Source organism: Drosophila virilis, chromosome X (genome assembly GCF_030788295.1).
Source record: "Drosophila virilis strain 15010-1051.87 chromosome X, Dvir_AGI_RSII-ME, whole genome shotgun sequence".
NCBI classification, from domain to species: Eukaryota; Metazoa; Arthropoda; class Insecta; order Diptera; family Drosophilidae; genus Drosophila; species Drosophila virilis.
In genome coordinates, this window is record NC_091543.1 from 23507013 (window position 1) to 23524965 (window position 17953).

The 17953-nt window shown below is 37.1% G+C and overlaps 1 protein-coding gene and 1 long non-coding RNA gene across 7 annotated transcripts in view; one reads left to right on the top strand and one right to left on the bottom strand.

The window, feature by feature from the left end:
* The window catches only part of AstA-R1 (allatostatin A receptor 1), a 132293-nt gene that overhangs the window by 33398 nt on the left and 80942 nt on the right, over nucleotides 1-17953 (bottom strand). Inside the window, exon 4 of the mRNA XM_002055326.4 lies at nucleotides 3127-3792. Coding sequence (XP_002055362.1) covers nucleotides 3127-3508 — 382 coding nt within the window. The 5' untranslated portion in view covers nucleotides 3509-3792. The remainder of the gene's footprint in view (nucleotides 1-3126; nucleotides 3793-17953) is intronic.
* On the top strand, nucleotides 12961-14646 carry LOC138911317 (uncharacterized). Of its 6 annotated transcripts, none has more exons than XR_011416836.1 (6): nucleotides 12962-13604; nucleotides 13714-13786; nucleotides 13847-13936; nucleotides 13996-14068; nucleotides 14120-14249; nucleotides 14359-14646. It is a non-coding gene; the product is annotated as an uncharacterized lncRNA (long non-coding RNA). The 6 variants fall into 6 exon arrangements; XR_011416835.1 differs by having other exon boundaries at nucleotides 12962-13583; nucleotides 13646-13786; XR_011416834.1 differs by having other exon boundaries at nucleotides 12963-13583; nucleotides 13649-13786.

The following is a 17953-nucleotide window of genomic DNA, read 5'->3' on the forward strand; positions in this document are numbered from 1 at the left end:
TGCCCGACTAGGAGACACCATGTACCCAGCGCCACACTGTCCTTACAAACATTTGAATATAGAGCACAAGAAGCTGTGCATGACATATCCTAAACGTGGTCTATCAAATGTCAATAAACTAAGCGCGACAGATATGCTCATGGCATGGCAATCAAAGACGTCATTAGTAACCGTGTATCCTTAGAGGAGATTTCCAATGTAAGTGCGTATGAAGATCTATTAGGTTACCTTAGACCTGGCTACAGAGTATCGTCTTAGCGATGATTCATGACTAGAGCAGAGTTTCTTTTTTAATTTTTCCTTTTCCTACTGTAGGCGTCAAAGTTAAAAGTTATATTCAAAGGCTTGCGAGCTTTTCTGTTGCCAGGCATCTGTTACCCAGCCGTTCCCGACCCCTTTACATACTTCATACAGCTTGCTCTGTGGCTCCTGCTCCATTCTTTTGGCCTTGCTGGGTAAATGCCACTTTGTCAGGACTGGGCGTTATTTTGATAAATGATTTGTAAATGAACGTGTGAGTTTTATTGCAAATTATGAGCAAAATTAGACTCGCTTGCCAGCACCGCCTCTGCCTACACTTGCCGCTCGTCATCCCTGGGCAACGTAATCGCCATTGGGTGGGTGTTTAAACAAAAGAGATTTGGCTGGTAGGGAAGTGGGTGCAAGTGTATTTATGGCTTATGGAAGGACAATTTGTCAAAGTGCCAGCCAAGCAAGCAGCTGCATCAGTATCAACCTCAGTGTCTGCTTTTGACTCGTATCTTCAAGCCTTAAATGGATGTCTATGTTCTGCATTTTATGGCAAATTAACAGACTTTAATGTGCTGCGTCCCGGCAGTGTCTATTGGTGTTAGGGTATTTGTGAGCTGAAGTTATGGAATTATATGTAAAAGGCGAGTCTGTGTGGAAGTTAAATCTTTCATAATAATTTAAGCTCACAAGTTATGGTTTTTAATCTTCTTCGTGGCAGCTGCACAACTTTAAAATCAATTGGCTTAACTTTTTATTGCAGTTAACCTTAGTTAAATAACATTATAATTGACATGATTAAAATGAAGCGCGTCACGTTCTACAATCGCATTTATTCCATATCAAATATGCCTGTAATTTAACCAAATTAATAATAATCAATTAATAATAACCATCGAATTTACTTTACTGTCAGTCCGAAAATGCAAAATTTTTATAAGTATTTTTGGAAATGGGCAATGTGACAGGCAATTTATAAAAGCTAACAAGTACAAGCGAAGTTCTAATGTCATTTTAATAATTGTAATATTGAAGAAAAGCAATAGAATGACATAAATAATAATACATAAAATATCAATATAATCCATTTAAATGAACAGTTTCTTGGTTTCTTACGTCAGCATCTATGTGCCAAATGGGACATATTGGATGACAACACCAACAGCAAACCACTAAATTGTGACATCTGTCAACACCAATATTGGGCCAGAAAAAAAAAATGAAATGTAGCCACGAAAAGCGAAATGCGGCTAACAAAATGATGGATAGAAACCAGCAATATTTGTGGCTTATTTGTAATTTGTGTTTTATTTTTGGGATGAAAAAGGGAAAACAGGCAGAAAAAAAAAAACAAAGAGACATCTGCATTGACTCATTGCCACTTCAATTTGCATTGGGGCTTGTCGGATAAAGCTGGCATCCTTTGTGACACACAGTATCACAGGGATGGAGACATGTCGCAAATGATGTTGGCCAGAAACAGCTGTGGGGCAGCAACAAATTTGTAACTGGCGCATGGAAAATCGTGTTATAAATTTTGTAATTGGCTACTCAAGCGTGCTCACAGACGTGGTCAGAGTTTTCAGTTTTCATGTTCCCAGTTGCCAGTTGATCTGCTGCCTGGCCAATACAGGCATAATCCATTCCGTAGCTTGAGGCATCGCCAACTGCAAAACAGCCAGGACACGAAATCCGATTTGCTCTGCCCATGTTTTTTTTCTCAATTTATATTTCTTAATACCCAGTAAATGTATACAGGAAGGGTATGTTGGAGCTGCTTGATATACAATTACTGAGGGGGACTTTAATAGTAAAAATATGTGCAGCTGCTTAAATTTAAAAATAAAATATAATTTCTAAACAAATATTTAACTAGGTTTTACTTCAAATTTTGACTGTATTAAAATTTGACTGTAACAATGATATGTTTTTTATATAGCTATGATATTTTTTTCTAAATTAATATTATACCATATATATCGACTTGTACGCTTTCTAGGCGATAATTATATAAGATAAATCGGCAAGCGCCTTAAAGCCGGGTGCAACTTGCCCAAAATCAGTTTTACACTGTGAAATGGGTAAACAATATGTATTAGTTTGACTTCCTTCGTGTCGTGGTTATTCCCTTACAAATTCTTAATACTATAGTCCATGTATCTCCCAGGCAATATATTATTGCAAAACTCAATCGACGACCGTTAACATGGTTCAAAAATGCATTTTTTTTGTAATATCCTCAAAAGATAGAGTCCTCATAACGAGTATTTGACAAGGAGATACTCCGTATCAATTTTATGCGCTCATAAATGTATAGCTTGTCGATGGCTTGTACTGCCTGTTAAAGCCGGTGGCCCATGGAATCGGCCTCGCAAAAGGCATAATTCATTGTCTCTGAAGCTTTTGCATATTCGCTCATCAAATGGCACTCAAAATGCGGCCGTAAATCGGAGAGTGCAACAAAATCTGTTGCATAAACGTTGTTAATGCAACCAACTGAATGTGGGGAACGTAAAGTTGCAATGCGCTGGCCTCGGCCACAGGCTCGGCCCCGACTTTGGCTGTTGCACACACATTTGGGGCACATAAAAATTCAATTAGCTCAGTGGCTGCCTTTCTGAAGCTGTGCGTGGCACGTTTATGGATGGAATATTAAGGCCGGTAAATGAACGGCTTGCCAACAATACATATTTGCAATTATTACGCATAATTTGGCAAAAGTCAACGGCCATTCGGCTATCAACCGGGGCTGGCTAATGTAACGACCTCAGAGGGTTTTATTGGCTCTGGGCCATAAAAAGATGAGGACGATGGATGGTTCAGACTTAAGCAGCTGCAATTACGGAACGAAGGCAGTTAAGTGGTAAAGAGACTTACCCAATATGACGAGCGCATTACCCAGGAGTCCGGCGAAGCCAATAATGCCAAAAAATACCGGCACAATGATGGACACAATACGCTCCAATGGCCAATTGTCTCCGTCCTGTTCCAAATCCATTTCCAGCAGATTGTCTGGCCGCATCGAACTATTTAAATGGTCCAACGCGGTGCTGCCAGCCGCATAGTTGCTGCTATTGTTGCCAATTTTGTTGTTGTTATTGTTGTTGTTGTTGTTGTTACCGGTGCTATTGCTGCATTCACTGGGACTGAGCCAATCGGCACAGTCAACGGCTGCTGCCCCATGACTGCCAGTCGGCCAGAAGCTAATTAGCACTGTCAGAGCCAGCGCCATGGCCAGCCGATGGCTGCTCAGGCCCATTGCCACGCCCACTTTTATAACCGCTCACAAGTACTTCTTAATTACCTCCAAGCTCTTATCGTTGCTCTCGCTGTTATTGTTGTTGCAGCTTGGCTTTGTTTTCCATACAATTCTGATCGGACTTTCTATGTGTCCGTGTTGTTTTTACATTTTCAGCACGCCCGCACTGCCACGCCCTTTATGTGAACAGTGTAATTTGCATTTAAGTGGTTCCGGAATGCAAATGGCGCCCGTCAAGGAGGCGAGTTGGGCAGGTGTCTGCCTACTGACCGTGAATAATATGCCTGCAACAGTTATTAAAGAGCATTTGTTTACCAATTTTTAATATGTGGTACACAGATACAGATATATTTAACTATACAAATTATTATGTATATACCATATATAATAATATATACATATGCATATCAACTTCGGCTAAAACCGTCAATCGTATTTTTATATTTCCTAAAAAAAACTGGTCCCATTCAGGATACACTTATCTTGTTTAATGGATGGGGTAGTAAATTTATAATTAGTGTGTCCTTCCGCTGCTAATTAATATGTGACCCGTACCGTACGCACAATGCTAATGCATTGGTTGATGTATTTTTTATTTAGGTATGTATATGTTATACAACTTGTCAAGTCCATATTGCCCTGAATCACGCCCATCGCTAAATTGCTTGACCGCGTTTTTGCGGAATGAAATGCAATCAAATGAAATTTTCAAAAATTTTATTTTAATTATATATTATATATGCATATACTTCCAATCTAAATATGTGTGTTCTCTGGTATAATAATAATAATACATTTAACTATAAATAACTAGATTAAACTGGTCAGTTGTCTGATTAACTGATTGACTGATTGACAGATTGCAGTCAATGAAATTTCGGATGAATTGAAGAAGCAACTAAACTTTTTTTTTGGCGTAAATCACAAAAAGCCCAAAATCATGCGTGGCTATGCTGTGACTCTGGTTTTTTAATAAGGGATATTCGCAACAAGCGAGAATGTAGTTGCGTGTCATCGACTACAAGATTCTCTGCATGCCTCAGTCAATCAAATATTTTGGAGCAAAACGCTTTGGATTCATCATGAAACTTAGCCCAATATGAATAAAGGATTTTTTGCAGGCTATTATAGATGAATTTATGCATATCGCAAAAACTCATGTGCGGGAACTCAAAATATGAAATACTCGAAAATCTGTGTATTGTATGCGAGAGTCTACATAGCAAGTGTTGCATATTTAGCTTTTTATAAAGAAACGATATATTTTGAAGTCATGAACCTATTCTACGTGTGGTATATAAAAATATTTATTTACAATTTCAAGTCTCTAGCATTTGTATGGGAAGCCTTGCTGCGTATGGGGCTTTGGCTTTCCATCTTGAAAATAATTGAAAAATAATTCCAGCCGCAAGTATTAAATTAAAACTTTTAATTAAATTACTAAATAAATTTAAAAGTTAATGAGAATCTTGCCAGAGTTTTGCTGCAATCTGTTTTAGTGCTTGCGGACGAGATGGATTTTTTAAGCTCCGAATAAATTTGGGTCACGCTCAATTTAAGCAAACGAACCAAGTTCGTCAAAATAGCTGTGATGCCTCGCTTTTAGCCACATCAGTTGTTCCCCTAATCGACTCAGAAAATTGTTGAAGAATTGAGGCATCAGATTTTCTCCTTGCAAGTCCGGGTAATAGCTAGCTTATATATACATATATATATGTATTTATATATATATATATGAAGTAGGATGTATGTGCCATGCCATATGACAGGCATAATTTGTTGACAGTTGGCTTAAACTGTTAAATAATTTATGGCCTAGACTCTTTAAGGGGAAGAGCATGAGTCAGTGGGACTGCGACAGGCGCCAATGAGAAACGACGACAACGTCAATGCGTAATTGAGAACGACTAAATTCTGCGGAAACATTCATTGGCTGCCAGTTTCGCAATATTCTGGAAATCGATTTCTCAATAATAATAATTTCCTGTACATGAGTCGATAGCTCTTATATAAATTTATTATTAAGACATTTAAATAAAATGTGGATACTGTAAGAGTCCAGGAAACTCTTACAAACATTTTTATACTCATTCACAAAGTGCAGAAACTGTTTTGATTATGTGCCATGTACGACTGTTTTCATTGAGTCTCAGTAATGGAAATTTATTCCGAATCTTGGGACGAACAACAGTTGGATTCTCCATCTTTTTAGTATGGCAACATATTATAAGTAGTTTCTTTTGACTTTTTGATCATGATTTATTTATTCTTCAAAATAGAAAGCATCAGAATAAGCTTCTTTTAAGTACGTATTTTTTATGTAAGGTTCGTTTAGTTTTTTTTTTTTAATTTTTAGCCGACAAATTTAAAAATGAACTTATTTATTTTTTTACCCCGACTGCCTTTCAAACCTAAACACCTGCTTTCACTTGGACGTTATTTACACCGAGACAGCCCATTCCCCAATCTGTAGGGACCAGAATGATAATTCAGACGACCCTAAACAAACCAATCATGTCGATAAAAAGAATCAAGGATTCAAAATCTTGAATAGTCCATCTGGAAATTTGTTTTGTGCTAGTGGAAGCACATGCAAAAGTGTGGGTTTTACATTTTGGATTTGATGCACCGAAAAAGCTTGCAGATTGTTCTGATGAAATTTCTGTATTAGTTTAATGGATGAATGTTTCCCTAAACTTAGATGTAAATGCAGTTTAAGTCGGCAAAGGCACCCAAATAGAGCAAAACAACTCAAATATCTAAGAGAGAGCCACGTGGGGAAACGATTTGTTGTAGATATCGGAAAAAGAGGTTAGTACGGCCGACGCTTGATGTTGTGACAGACGTCAGGGCGGCTCCCAATATCGGTGCTATATATACAGACAGAATCAGGGTTATCGATAGATAGTGGCAAAAGTGGAGAACATCAGTCTGTGCTGATTGCGGGACTGAAAGGTGGAACCTAATATTTTCAGATGCATTCCACCGATTTATATGAATGCTAGGCAACTGTTGCTCGAAGAGCTGTAAAAAGATTTTATAATATGTTTGGCTCAGAATTGATTGATGGCAAAGTCGTCGCGTTGGCAAACAATTTAAAGAAAATTCAATTTCATGGACGCTTGCCCCACAATCACAGCGCTTAAATCTTGGGCTCCCTGTCGCATAGCAACAGATCCTTTATTTGCCGGCCAATCCATAAACAGTTTTCCCACAAAGCAATTGGCCAAGAAGCTATAAATCAAAATAGCCTAAAATGCTCAAAGCAAATCGACTATTCAGTATTCAACATTTATTCATTCTGTCGGTATCAATCGATTTCGATAGCAGCCCTAAGACTGCGTTGCCAGACAACAATTATGAAGATGAAGCTGTAAACTGCTTGTTTATAATTTATTCATGGCATACATTTCTGAATTTATTTCAAATGCATCTAACATTTCTGCTTATATGATTATTGTATCCAGGACCGGTTTTCCAAGTAACACTCGTCAAAATTATTGATATAAGGCGATATTGGCTCTATGATAATAAATATATTTAAGGTAGTATTAATGGTGTTCTCGGTGGGAAATACCAGCAGTTGTGTTTTCATTTATTTTTACTGGCCAAAGGTACATTACTATCGTCAGTGTCTACTAATTTTATATCTATCGGGCTTGTTTTAGATTTCGATGCTGATCAAACTCTTCAAAGTTGATTGATGTTTACTTTGAATCCAATAAAATCGCGTCGTTCTTAAAAGCTTTGCTCTTTAGTTGTCGGAATGAAAAGTAAATAGCAAAATAAAACTAAAATATGTTTCTTGTCTGCAAATTAATTGTTATTTCATTCATTCATTCTAGTGAAAAGCAATTGCAGTATTCACTGCTGAGATTTTATTTATTTAACTGAATACTTTTTTTTTCAAAGCGTAACCTTGTTCTCAATTGAGGCTGCAATCAGATATTGTTTTGCCTTAGGCCAATCAAAAATCGCTGGCTCTGACATTTTAAACAATATGTTTTATGTCCCAAATCACAATTTATAAGAAACAGAACAGCTACCAAATTCTATGGAAATAATGCTATTCGAAATCCATTCTGACTCAATCGGAATCACAACTATCACAATGGAAACGATTTCAAATGTATCAAATTTTCTTTTTCTTAATCGAAATCGAAATTTTAAGCTTGAAACATTAATAAAACTCTTATGAAAATGGCCTTGCCCACAACACAACACAACACAGCAAATATAGCAAGTGAGGTATGCGGTGTAGGTATAAAAACCTGCTGTAGTATTTCTTCCTACTGATTTGTTATCGATTCAGCAGCAACTTCTGATGCTCTGCTCACATTATTGGAAAGAGATGTTCTTCATTTTGGACAGACTTTATCTGTAATGGTACTTTTTACAGGGTATTGTGCAGTTGATTGCACCTAGCCGTACCGTTCTTACACTTTTTGCATGGGCTGTAACATCAATAAGCATTCCCAAACTGTATGAGTAATTTCGAGAAAAGAAGTTCCTGGAATTGAGTTGGTTAGAGCAGGTCAATCATTGCTAGGCATTGATGGGGGCCATAGCCTAACCACTCAACCAGCATTGGACATTAGCAGCTCGGCTGGCCAAGCGCCCACTCATGCAAACAGACGGGTAAATTACGCATACGCAGCGTATATTGTGGGCAACTGGCTTTTCTATTCTAAGCCATGTTGAGCGGCTCTTTAATTACTTCGACTGACGGGCTGCAGAAACAACAGCAAAAACAACAACAACATCAACTGTAATAACACAATTGGTGCAGCTGCAGCATTGGGCGTGGGCGCATAAGCCCCAAAAAGTGCCTGTGTATATGGGGGCCCGGCTGCCCATGGACGGGAGTCAATCACGTGTGCCACGCCCACATTCAAGCTGTGCAAATTATTTCAATTATTTCAATTAGTGCGGCTTGCAGTTGGTGCTAGGAAGCGGGCAATATAATTGTGATAGAGCGCGGAGAGAAGGTGCGGTGGGAGGAGGAGAGAGAGAGAGAGAGTGAGAGAGAGAGGGGTAATTGACTAAGTTGATGGGTGTAGCCGCTCATGCGGCTTTTATGAGCTTCGCGTTCAATCTAATTGGCGTTTTTATGGCCACGCTATAAAATCAGGCAAGTGGCTGCGAGGCAAGCCATCCGAGGAGCTGGCTATAAACAGCAGCAGCAACGCCAAAAACAATAACATCTGTTGTTCATTAATTATAAATAATTAATTAGCTTGAAAATACATGCACTAACTGAGTTAAAAGCGTCTGCTCGGAGTTTATTTGAATCAGATTTTTCCTCTAAATTGATATTGCTTAAACGCCAATAAATAGGCAGGTCTCTTATATGTATTAGTTTCGTCTTTCAAGAGCAGAATCGGCATGTTAAGCAAAGCAAAGGTATATAAAATAATAGCAATAAACAAGTTCAAACAATAATAAATTACTGTTCTTATTAATATTAATGTTATTGCTATAACTATTATTATTAATAATTTTTTGATATGCGAAAGAAGGAAACTTTGCTGAACATATTTTGTTTGTGCGTGACTGTGAATAAATTAATATGTTAGCTAGTCTATTGTGGCCAACCTGTCGTAAGCTTCATTTTATTTCGACAATTTTTCACCTGTCAAACGAACATCAGATTGTGTCCGAAATGGTCAAATAGTATTCACTGAGCAAGCGAATCACCAGAGACAAGGAGCAAATTATGAAAAGGGATAAAAATGGAAAAGAAACGATTTGAAAGGACAACACAAAAGGAGCTGAACAAACACAAGGCAAATAAATAGCATTTCAATCAAAACGTCCGAAATGGTAGCGATTTATTTGTGCAAAAACACTTCATGAAAAAATAAAGTGTAAATTGTAAATCAGTTAAACGAATCATATTATATTATGCACAGTAAAACAGAAAAATAGCTGAATTGGGCTAGCAGAAATATCTAAGCTAATAACTTAATAAGACAATTAAGTTTGTAATTTACTGGAATACATTTAATTAACGGAAAGACTGATATTGACTTGGCATTTCAGTGTAATGATGCATGGTTTTGTTTAAATTCTTACTTTAACCCGAATCTGTTTAAATCCGTAAAATATCTAATTTAAGTTTTAATTAGGTAAATGTTATCAAAATTCAGTAATTACTCTTAAGCCATGTGCGTGTATATTTATCAACGCATGCATGTATTCCAGCTGAAGCCTATCTAAGGCGTGCGATAAAATTGTTATATTAGAAGTTAATTATTTTACCTCTATTAAAGTTTGGGATCAACAAGCATTGCTTGGCTGTTTGCCTGTTGATGTTTTTCACCGTTCAGTCAAACATTTAATAGGATTCCAGTATACTAAGTACACCTTAGGTAAATCGCTGTCAGCAAGCGGATTGAAAGCTGCCGGGCACCTAGAAAAGGCATCAAACCACCAAGCCACCAAGCCACCAAACCACCAAGCCACTAAACCCGCCGTCAGCCCCCGCAAACCGATGACATTCCCGACAGAGCAGGGCTGCCAAAGCAGATTAAGCTTTTTAATTAATTCCTTCTGAAGCGGTGCTGAAACCGAACTGAGAGTGGGCTACTTTTTACGGAGCCCTAGAGGAGGTATAGAGTTAAGAAGTAGGCTTGGGTGGGGTGGGTAAAGAGGGAGGCGCTAGCGTTAAAGTCAATTAGTTTCATAAATCCGCGTTGACAAACACTCTATATTTGATTAAAATCGTGACAAAGCCCGAAAACCGGGCCAATGTGCTTGGCGTGAAATCGTTTTAAGGGCGCCAGGCAGAAACTAATACAAATTTACTTTTAATTACAGTTTGGCAAAAGATCTTAACAATATTTTTCAGGCTTTTGGCGTAAGTGGTCGGTTCATGTGTAACCCATGTGTTAACTATTTACTACGTATAATAAGTACTTTTATTGTTTTCCATAATGTTTAGTTTAGATCCGGGGGCAACATAAATGACGGTTTGGCTTACAGATCAAACCAATTGCCTGCCACATAAATGAATCAAAGATTTCGTTCAAGTCCTGCTTTGTAATTTTTTTTTAACATTTAATAAAGATATTTAATTTTAATTTATAATTTGTGCTTTGGTCCTGGACATTCTGATGATTCCGGGCCCGAACAGGTTCGGCTTAAAATTAAGTCCAAAATAAATTTTCTAGTCCTTGGTGCGTAAACAAAGACGAAAAGACCAAGAATATAAGTATGTATATAAGGAAGGGGCCTGCACATGCTATGTCCTGCCCTTTTACATACTTTTAGCAGAATAGTTTTCTGTTTTTGAACCATTTTCAATGGGTGCAGGGTACAATAAAGTTTAAGGTTTTAACATGGATCCGTTTTTGTTTTTCATTTTATTTTAAGAGGTAAATGCAGAAAAAGTTAAAAGTAGTTTTCATTTAATTTGCGGGTCAGGCGTGGGGGCTATCGTAACGGGGGGGAAGAGGTCAGCATCGCAACTGATCGCTGCACAGTTGTTTAAACTTTAAGCTGGATTTGCTTTTGTGTTAGTTGTTAGCTGGGTCTTTAGGACAAAGGCAAAAAGTTTTTATTTATATTTGTGTTGTATACTTGAAGCACTTTACTCAATTAATTTCCTAATTGGTTCAAGCAATGCTCAAAGACACGCATACATACGCATATATACACACACGCACACACACAGTGCTTTGAGTACTCAATAATGAAGGTCTTATGAGCACTGTGGGCGATAATCTAATAAAAGTGCACGAAATTTGCGAAACACTTCTGCTAATTGTGGCGTTACGAGTAAGGCGTTAAAGTTAAAGCTCTTAAGTTGCCCCGCATGCGATGTCAAAGCTTGTGCGCTGGAGCGTAAGTCGGAGCTGAAGTTGGGAGTTGGAGTCAGAGCTTGGAGCTTGGAGATGAGAGGCTCAATAGCTACTTCTGCCTTGTAAGATTATTAAGTGTGTTTCGTTATACTTGAGCGTTGTTCGACTTGTTATGCCCTCAACATGATGAACATAACTATTTTTTTTTTATCTATTTAATTGTTTGGCATTGATGCTAAAGTGCGAATGCACAAGAAGTTTTTAATTAGCAAGCTTAGATTGATTAGCAAGCCAATTGTGGCTTATTCAATCAATTTTAAATTAAATTGATTATGTTTGCTTAGAACTCTCCGTTCAACAGATACAGTTAATATGTTGTAGCTTAACATCATGACAAGAATTTTTATTGTACAACAAATTTATTTCTTAATTTTAAAGAAAATTTCCAAAGCATTAATTAAGAATATTTAATAGTTCCGGGACCCATTGTGTTCTGGTGAAATGATCTTCAAGAATTTGACGTTGGCACCTATTTGCGGCATTTGCGGGATTCGCACCCACATAAACGCTCCCAAAAACGTCGCAACGTTGCCACTCATTTTAGCCAACAAACAGTCAAAAGTTTTAGACCCAATGACGGCGCCAATAACTTTATCGCCAATTTTGGGGCCAGCAAAGGCAGCGGCTAACCCGGGGGTTCGACATGGTGCCCAGAAATCAAAGTTGGTCGGCTACGTGAGCGGCAAGTTGCCTTTTTGCTGTATAAGTGGCTAAGAAGGGAGGGCTAAGAAGAGTGGCGTGGGGGTGTATGTGTGTGGCTAGACTAGTTTGCGTGTGTGCTAAGTCGTGCGTCGAATGCATGCCTTTGTGTGTGGCTGAAAGTGTGTGCGCGTGTGTAAACTGCAAGTGAACAGCTGATGATGATGTGCAGCTGACCGTGACAGCGCCTTATCGCAGATGCTGCCCAACCAACTGTAATTCAGCCCGCTGCTCGGTGCCCGGGGTCATGATTTCCGTTCTCATATTGATTGACCAGCCATGAGATTTCTTTCATACTTCTCCTAAGCACATACAAAGTGCATTTGACTTTTATGCATTTGCTAAGAGTGACTTTTATTACATTCACGCCGAGCTGCACCAGCTAGCCTGGCGCTAAATCTTGTTGATACCGACCGGTTTTGTACTGAAATTTTATTCTATTAACCATTGAGCCGAACCTTTTTATTTTAATGGTTTGGTTCCATCAAGTTTTTACACACTTGTAGGGGGTATTATTATTTTGTAGCTCAGCAATTAGTAGTAGTAGTATGAGTATTCTCCTCATTATCTACAAGAGCGTAAGCCATATGTTATAACATTAATAAATTTTTAAATATAAGTGAATATCTATATATAAAACTCTTCCGACTGACAGACAGGCTGGTGATCAACGCACATTCCAAGCCGTAAGAGCTGGGAATTTCATAGATTTAGGCGGGAACTGGCGGGGCCTAAGCTGGAGCAACCCGATCCTGCTGGCTGGGTATATATACGGATAACAACACAGCTTCAACACGAAAGCATGATTTTGTATATAACTTAGTAGCCACTTGCATTTAAAAAAAAAAACCTAGTTTTCTTAGGACTTATACGAATTCACTAGACTCAGTATACGCACATTCACAAGTCGAGTCAAGTCATTTAACTAAAAAATTTAAAAATTATTTTTTTATAAAATTGTGAATTAACAATGGCTGTACCTAAAACTTCTGTAATATCTGTTTTGATCTGCTTAAGCTTGTTCATCGTCGGCTTTAATATATTCGAGGGTGATTCCCAGTCGGATTTAGCGGGCGTCTTGTTCTTGGCATGGATAGTATTGATGCTGGATAAGTTCCGCATCTATTTGCGCGTTTTCAATCGACGGTGGATCTTTCCGATCGCAGTGGCGGTCTACTATCTATTCAGCCAAGTCGTAGTGTTTTTTATGTGGGATCCGATATGGTTTAGAATCGAAAATATAATGCACTGGATCTTTTCAACACGATTTGTATACACCATCTATTACAAGTTTCCAACTATTGTTGTGTTTATGAGGCGACAATCGCTGGCTTTTTTCAAGCTGGTCATGATGCTTCTAGTTTTCTACAAGACCCTGAAGAGTTATCAAGTCCCCGAAGAAAAAAAAAGATATAGACGTGGAATTCATAAAGAAGCGTTAAGGGGTTTGCTGTCTAAGTCTGGAAATCGAACTCCTCGAGTGTCTAACAGGCGGAAGAAGAAGCAGTAAAGACGTAATGCCAATATTAGTTCAGGTTTGGATTGCAGTACAAGCTCGTTCATTATATATATTCAGCAGTTGCACATTTGTGATTGTTATTTGGAAATTCATTTAATGCTCGTTTTTACCATATTGTTATTAAGATACTTCGGTTGATGAAACAAACAGATCAAATCACATATTTGTATACGATTTATTTTATACTTCTATATATAAGTAAGTTCCATGGGTAAATTAGGTATAAGCATTTGTCTTCTTAATGAATTAGTTTTACAGGTTTCGGTTTTTATGCAAGCTCGTTAATGGCTAATGGTCCGTGTCGCACGCTTTTTATATAATTGGGTTCCATTTAGGTACACTCTACAGGTAAGTTCAAAGTTAATTAATGTTTGCACATTTTTACCATATTTTTACCTTATACTTAGACGATTAATGGAACAGACTATTATACGATTACATATTGTGTTCTGTTTAACTAGTTGATTCTCCAATATATAAGTAAGTTCGATGTAAATTCGCGCAATTCATAGTAATTGTAGATTAATGCAGCAAGTCAAAACACTCATTTTATTGGACTTGAACCTTCTTCTTTGTATTATTTATTTATTGATTATACTGGATTTCAATTGTGACACAATCTCGTTCCCTATATTGCCAGCATGGTAACTCCAATACATAGGTAATTTGAAAGTAAACTCAACAATGTTTCTACATATATTGTATTACTATAAATTATTTGTACTAACATATTTTAATGGACTTTGTAATTACACGCCTTATAATTACAGGTTTCGGCTTTCGTTTTATAAAGTATACTCATTTGGATGATTGATGGAACAAACATCAACATATGTCAAGTGCTCTATTAGAACCATTTATTTAGTCGTTGATTATCTTAGTCTTGACAGTAATACAGATTGTCCCACAATTTCATGACAATTTTCTACTTTAAGTTCGAAGTATGCACCTTTTACAATATTGTTTTTCAAGCCGTCAGACACTTGATTATCAAATCAAATGACATAGATATGAGCGTAATTGCATGTATATTAAATCCGATTTCTTTTTAATACAAGCTCGTTAATTACGTTGACGGCAATCACAAGGCTTTAATATAATTGGGTACTATTTAACCCATGAAGTATGTGCGTTTTACTATATTGTTTTTACTTACACGATTTGTGGAACAAAAAAATCAGAATATTTTATTGGATTGTACTACTCATTGATCCATGTAGATTTTCTTCGTTTTGTTGCTTAAAGTCGAGGAACAATTACATTTTTAAGATTAAATGTTATTTAACTATAGGTAATTCCAAGTAAATGTAATCATGCGCGTTTAACTATTTTTCCAAACAAATCAAATCGCATTATTGGACTCTTACACAATTTATAATACAGGTCGATCAAATCTGCTATCGGTCAATATATTAGGGTGCCGCCAATTCTGAGTATTCTGAAATCGAAAACCTCGTAACAGACGGAAGAACCAATAAAGCCGAAGTGATTAGTTCGTGCTCGACAATTTCCATTTATTTGGGTACTAATTTCCACTGGTATCTAGGTAAATTGTAGTATAAACATTTAGCTGTAGGGCTTTCCTAATTGCTCGGACAAACAAAAACAAATCAAATGGAATTGAATAGTATTTAATTCATGGCAACTGCAATAAACATGTAAGTTCGAAAAAATTCTATGCTCATTTTTCAGCATATTTTTTTTTTTGGAATACCTAGATATTTGATGAAATAGGCAAAAAAGATTTTAAGAAGTGAATTAAAATGTGATTATTTTTAATGCATTTTATGAAAAGAAATAAAATAGTTCACAATCTGTTATCTATTTAATTTAAGACTGAAGTGTTACAATCGTTTGGATCAGGCTGGAATACTTGACCCACATCTAATGAACTATTTTTGGTTACTTAATGTCGCATTTTCTGTATGCAGGCGAACAATTTAGGGCTCTGCGACATTTATGTGCTCATTTCCTCAACCTTTTGCCCTCAAGCCCCGCGCTCGTACTTGACCTGAGACCTGTGAATCAGTTGCCCGCCTTGGTCAGCGTGTTCCCTGGCATGTCCGCACATGAGCTCATATTTGGCATGCATTTTAATTTAGCTTTCGACTATTTTGTTGTTCGCCAAACAATGAGAATTCGATCAGCGATTTCGTCTCACAATGCGCCATGAATCATGTGACAGAAAGCGGACGTGCATAGGGTTTTGATTATAAAATACGATTTTGAGGGAATCTGTTACCTAATGCCTGGACAAAAGGGACTCGAAATTGGAAATTAATTTTGAACATCAAGAATGCAAAGCAAATCAATTTTCAACCAATTATCATCTATTGGCATAGACGCAGTCCACAAGTTATCCATGTACGTTAAAATTGTTCCAATTGGTTTTTATTTTCGGTAAAAATGAACACAGGATTGGAATTAAAATTGGAAATATAGTTGTCAAATTGGGTCAGGAAACTAACAACCTTTCCGAATGTGTATGTCGAATAACCAATCGCCTTGCAAGCATATGGCATATTTTTTTGCTGAGCTGTGAAGCTTATAATTGTTGAGTTTGAAAGACATCCTTCCTATGGGACCTATGTGCAACAGAATGATGCACCTATTCAAAGTTTAATGATAGTTCTAAGGAGAAATAAGTGCTTGCATAGATTCTTCACTAGAGCTCGGAGATGCTCTCTTTTTATTATAGTATCTTTTAACTTAAGTATCCTTATCCCCGACAAGGGTATGCAAATATGTAGTTCTTTTTCCCGGTTGCTGTTGTCAATTTACAATTTAGGGGAAAAACTTTTGCTGTGATTTTGGGTGTGTTTCTAAACTTAAATGACAAGCTATTAAAAATCATCGTGCAGAGCTGTTAAATAGTGGTTGGCACACACGCAACCCCCGTCGCAACGCCACTTAAGAAAAGTTTTGGTATGAAAACTCGTCTTTTGTATCTTTTTGCTATGGCAACAAAACCGATAACCGAGAACTATTTTTATGGCGTCTGACAGGCTGGGGTGCCTGTTTCTTTGTCCGTCTGTTTTTCTGGATGTGCATGTGTGTATATGTGTGAGGGTGTGTGTCTGTGCATGTGTGTCCTTTCATGGCAATGCATTTAAAGTTTCGTTTCATTGTAATTCCATCATACATCAGCTGCCACAGACATTTCTTTCAGTTTTCTGTTTCTGACAGGCATTCAGGAATGGAATTGCAACTGCAACTGCAACTGAAATCCAATTGGCATATTTAATTGCTTAACAATGTTGCAATGTCCACTTCTGGTGTGTTTCATATCTAATGGATGGAACGTCAATTAGTCATTCGACCACTGACAGCTAAAAGCGCTGGCATTTCATAATTCATCAACTTTTATTACAGCTAATTGCAAATTAAGCTAGCTTAATTCGAGAATATTTCCAGTGTTGACTGTAATGGAATCTGCTAATTATTTTATAACGTATCACTTGTCTCTAATCAGTTGGCGTAATCGGTAAATTGCTTTTTGACGCCATAGGACACCCACAGATTAAACTAAAACAATTTTCGCTTCGGCATGAAACGTCTTTTAATTATGGCATAAAGTTTTTGTATAACTTAAACTATATTTTAATGGAAATTAATCATATTATGCAAATAATGCAAAGTCCAACATAGATTGTCACTGATTCAGCTCAGCGTTGAGGTTCTGTTTTTAAATCCATGTCCATGTGTTGGGTTTAAGCGCTGGTCATAATTTTTTGTAAATTTTAATCATTCTATTTATTGTTGCCCGTTCTACTGAAAATGTTGCAAGCTTTAGGTATTTTCACATGAAGTCGCGGGCTAATTTAGTTTCTAAGTTTTTAATTTACATTTTTAAAAATGGTGTTTGATTAATTTTTTCTGCCAATTAGTTTTATTGTTAAGAGTACAACATGTACGTAACATAAACGCGCCAACGAAGCAGTTAATTTTAATGAGTTTACGTTCGAAATATTTGATAGATGCTATTAAAATGCCATCGAAATTGGCCGTTTAAGAGTTCAAGCTATAATGTTGTAAATAAGCCAATTGAGACTCACGCCACAATTGTCAGCAAATTGATTTTTGACGACGTTTCTTTTAACAATAAATAGGAAACAAATTTCTATATAAATACAGAAGGGCAAAGAAGGCAGTCCTGTTTGAGCTCAAGCCATTTGACTTTACTCAATCCAATGTAACTGCGGTCAATGACAATTTGTGGCTTAAATTGTTGAACGTAAGTTTATGGGAAAAGAAAAAAAGACAACACCATTGCAACAATTTGTGTGTGTAGGTGTGTCTGTGTAAGACCATTTAACATTAACCACGTTTACCTGGTTCAGCGGCTTGCCCAACAAGCGCTGTTGG